This window comes from Austrofundulus limnaeus, unplaced genomic scaffold (genome assembly GCF_001266775.1).
Source record: "Austrofundulus limnaeus strain Quisiro unplaced genomic scaffold, Austrofundulus_limnaeus-1.0 Scaffold415, whole genome shotgun sequence".
Classification (NCBI taxonomy): domain Eukaryota; kingdom Metazoa; phylum Chordata; class Actinopteri; order Cyprinodontiformes; family Rivulidae; genus Austrofundulus; species Austrofundulus limnaeus.
Genome location: NW_013952817.1, coordinates 406,875 through 408,838, shown reverse-complemented (window position 1 = coordinate 408,838; position 1,964 = coordinate 406,875). Strand labels below are relative to the sequence as shown.

The 1,964-nt window shown below is 43.1% G+C and overlaps 1 protein-coding gene across 1 annotated transcript in view; it reads left to right on the top strand.

Moving 5' to 3' along the window:
• Nucleotides 1–828: 828 nt before the first annotated feature.
• LOC106528979 (AP-3 complex subunit beta-2) overlaps nt 829–1,964 on the top strand; it is a gene marked incomplete at its 3' end in the record, with an annotated part of 20,294 nt that continues 19,158 nt past the window's right edge. The window contains 1 exon segment of the mRNA XM_014024273.1: nt 829–1,641. Coding sequence (XP_013879727.1) covers nt 1,361–1,641 — 281 coding nt within the window.

The window sequence follows — 1,964 nt, the reverse complement described above, 5'->3', positions numbered from 1 at the left end:
ATTTAGTTATGATGTAAATACAATAAAAATTAAACAAGATTTATAATAATTATCATTTTGATCCATACATTGGTAATGTCTGACTGGGCCTCGTGTCACTTTATGTTCAATAAATTGGGTCCCGACGTCAAAAAGGTTAAGAACTCCTGCTTTTGATGACCAATAGAGAATACTTTGAATTGAAAATCGCAAGAAGCCTGACATTTGTTGAGCCACTATAATTCATTTTCAGGGCAACAGCAAGAGAAGATGATTTTAGGTCTAAATCCAAGACTAAGTTTGTTCCCACAGCATTTTTTAAAAGTCAAATCTGTCAGTGTGATTCACTGCAAATGTGACAGAGCCTCAAGGTGGTACCTGTTGTTGATATGTGTAAAAAAGGGGGAGAGGTGAGTGGATGGGATGGGGAAGCATTAGTGTTTAGCAAATGTCAACAAACCCTGACTGATCCGTGATAGATCACAGACAAGGCATATGTGAAATTCGCTTGAAGACAGTTATTTTGGTTCGGGCCAGGAGGAAAACGAGTGGGAGGGAGAGAAAAGAAAAAAAAGAGAGCGAGCGAGTGAGAGAGAGACATCTTGATCACGACATCACCAAGAAAGCTGAGTCATGTAAGACAAAAAAGGACAGATAATTTGGATGAATCAGGACAGCTTTAAAATCAAATGAGTTGTATTTACAGCAAGTGTCTGTCACAGAGCTGAAAAGATTAGGAAGGATGTGAAGGAGGGAGACAACATAAACTGGGGGAAGGAAGCTTTATAGTCTTTTATGTGTTATAGACTAAACAAAGGTGACGATCAATCAGAGTGGGTGATGGTGGGCCAGGAAGAAAAAAAATGGGAGAGGCAAATGTCAATGATATATGCATAGAGAGCCTGGTGCAGAAACAGGAAGCACATGAGCAGAGGGAGGAGTCGCAAGAGGAGAAGCGTCATGGCAAATAAAACTCCACTCCCCTCCCAGCTGAGAGCATCCATTTACTGAGCAGCAGATGCTCGCTCCTTCACTGGATGAGCTCGTACTCAGCAGTAGCAGAAAGAGAAACAGCGTTAAGTGTTTTGGAGCTCTACTGGATTTAAATTACAGCACTGAGGCTATAGCGTAACCTTCCCACAATCAGAATGTATGGAGAGGATTTTGGTGCCGAGCTTGGGAGAAATATTCAAATTGGATATATTTAATCCCTGACGAGAATATATATAACAAAATAAGGTGATCCTGCCTTTTGCTGTGTGAAAACATTCTGGGGACCTTCAAAAGAATTTCAGCTGATAATTAGCTAAGAATTGCTAAGGGAACCTGCAGGCTTTCTCCACTTTATCCACCCACGTGGTTCAGACTGAAAGTTTGAGAGATGACCACCATGCAAAAGCTGCTGCAGCTGCCGGTGAACGCGGTGAACATCGTGAAGACGGTGCAGAGTCAGGTCCAAGGCCAGGAGGAGGACAAGAGCCCCGTGCTGAGCCCTGACAGTGGGCATCAGGCTTGGTACAGTGCCCTCCAGCCTGATGAGTTACGCCACCTTCGATCTGGAGGGTCATCTGGAGGAGGAGGAAGTGGAAGTGGTGGAGACCAAGAGGAACGACCCACCCTGGAGGACGGAGGTGGTGGCAGTTTTCAAACTCAGCTACTGCGGTAGGATGATCCATACTTTAGTCCTTTTGTCAGTGGTGGTGTTCCATTTGAGAAGGAGATGTCATGAGGTGCGTGACTAGTTGACAAGTTTACGTAGGAATGCACGATATAAACGATATACTGTATGGTAGAAACTAGGGGTGGGAATCTTTTACTATGTCACGATTCGATTCGATTCCGATTTTTGGGGCCACAATTCGATTCAAAATCGATTTTCGATTCAAAACCGATTTTCGATTCAAAACGATTCGATTTATAAAAAATTCTGCTTCAGTCTATAGAATCTGCATCATCTTCTCCAGTCTGCTTTGCAAGACAGAATG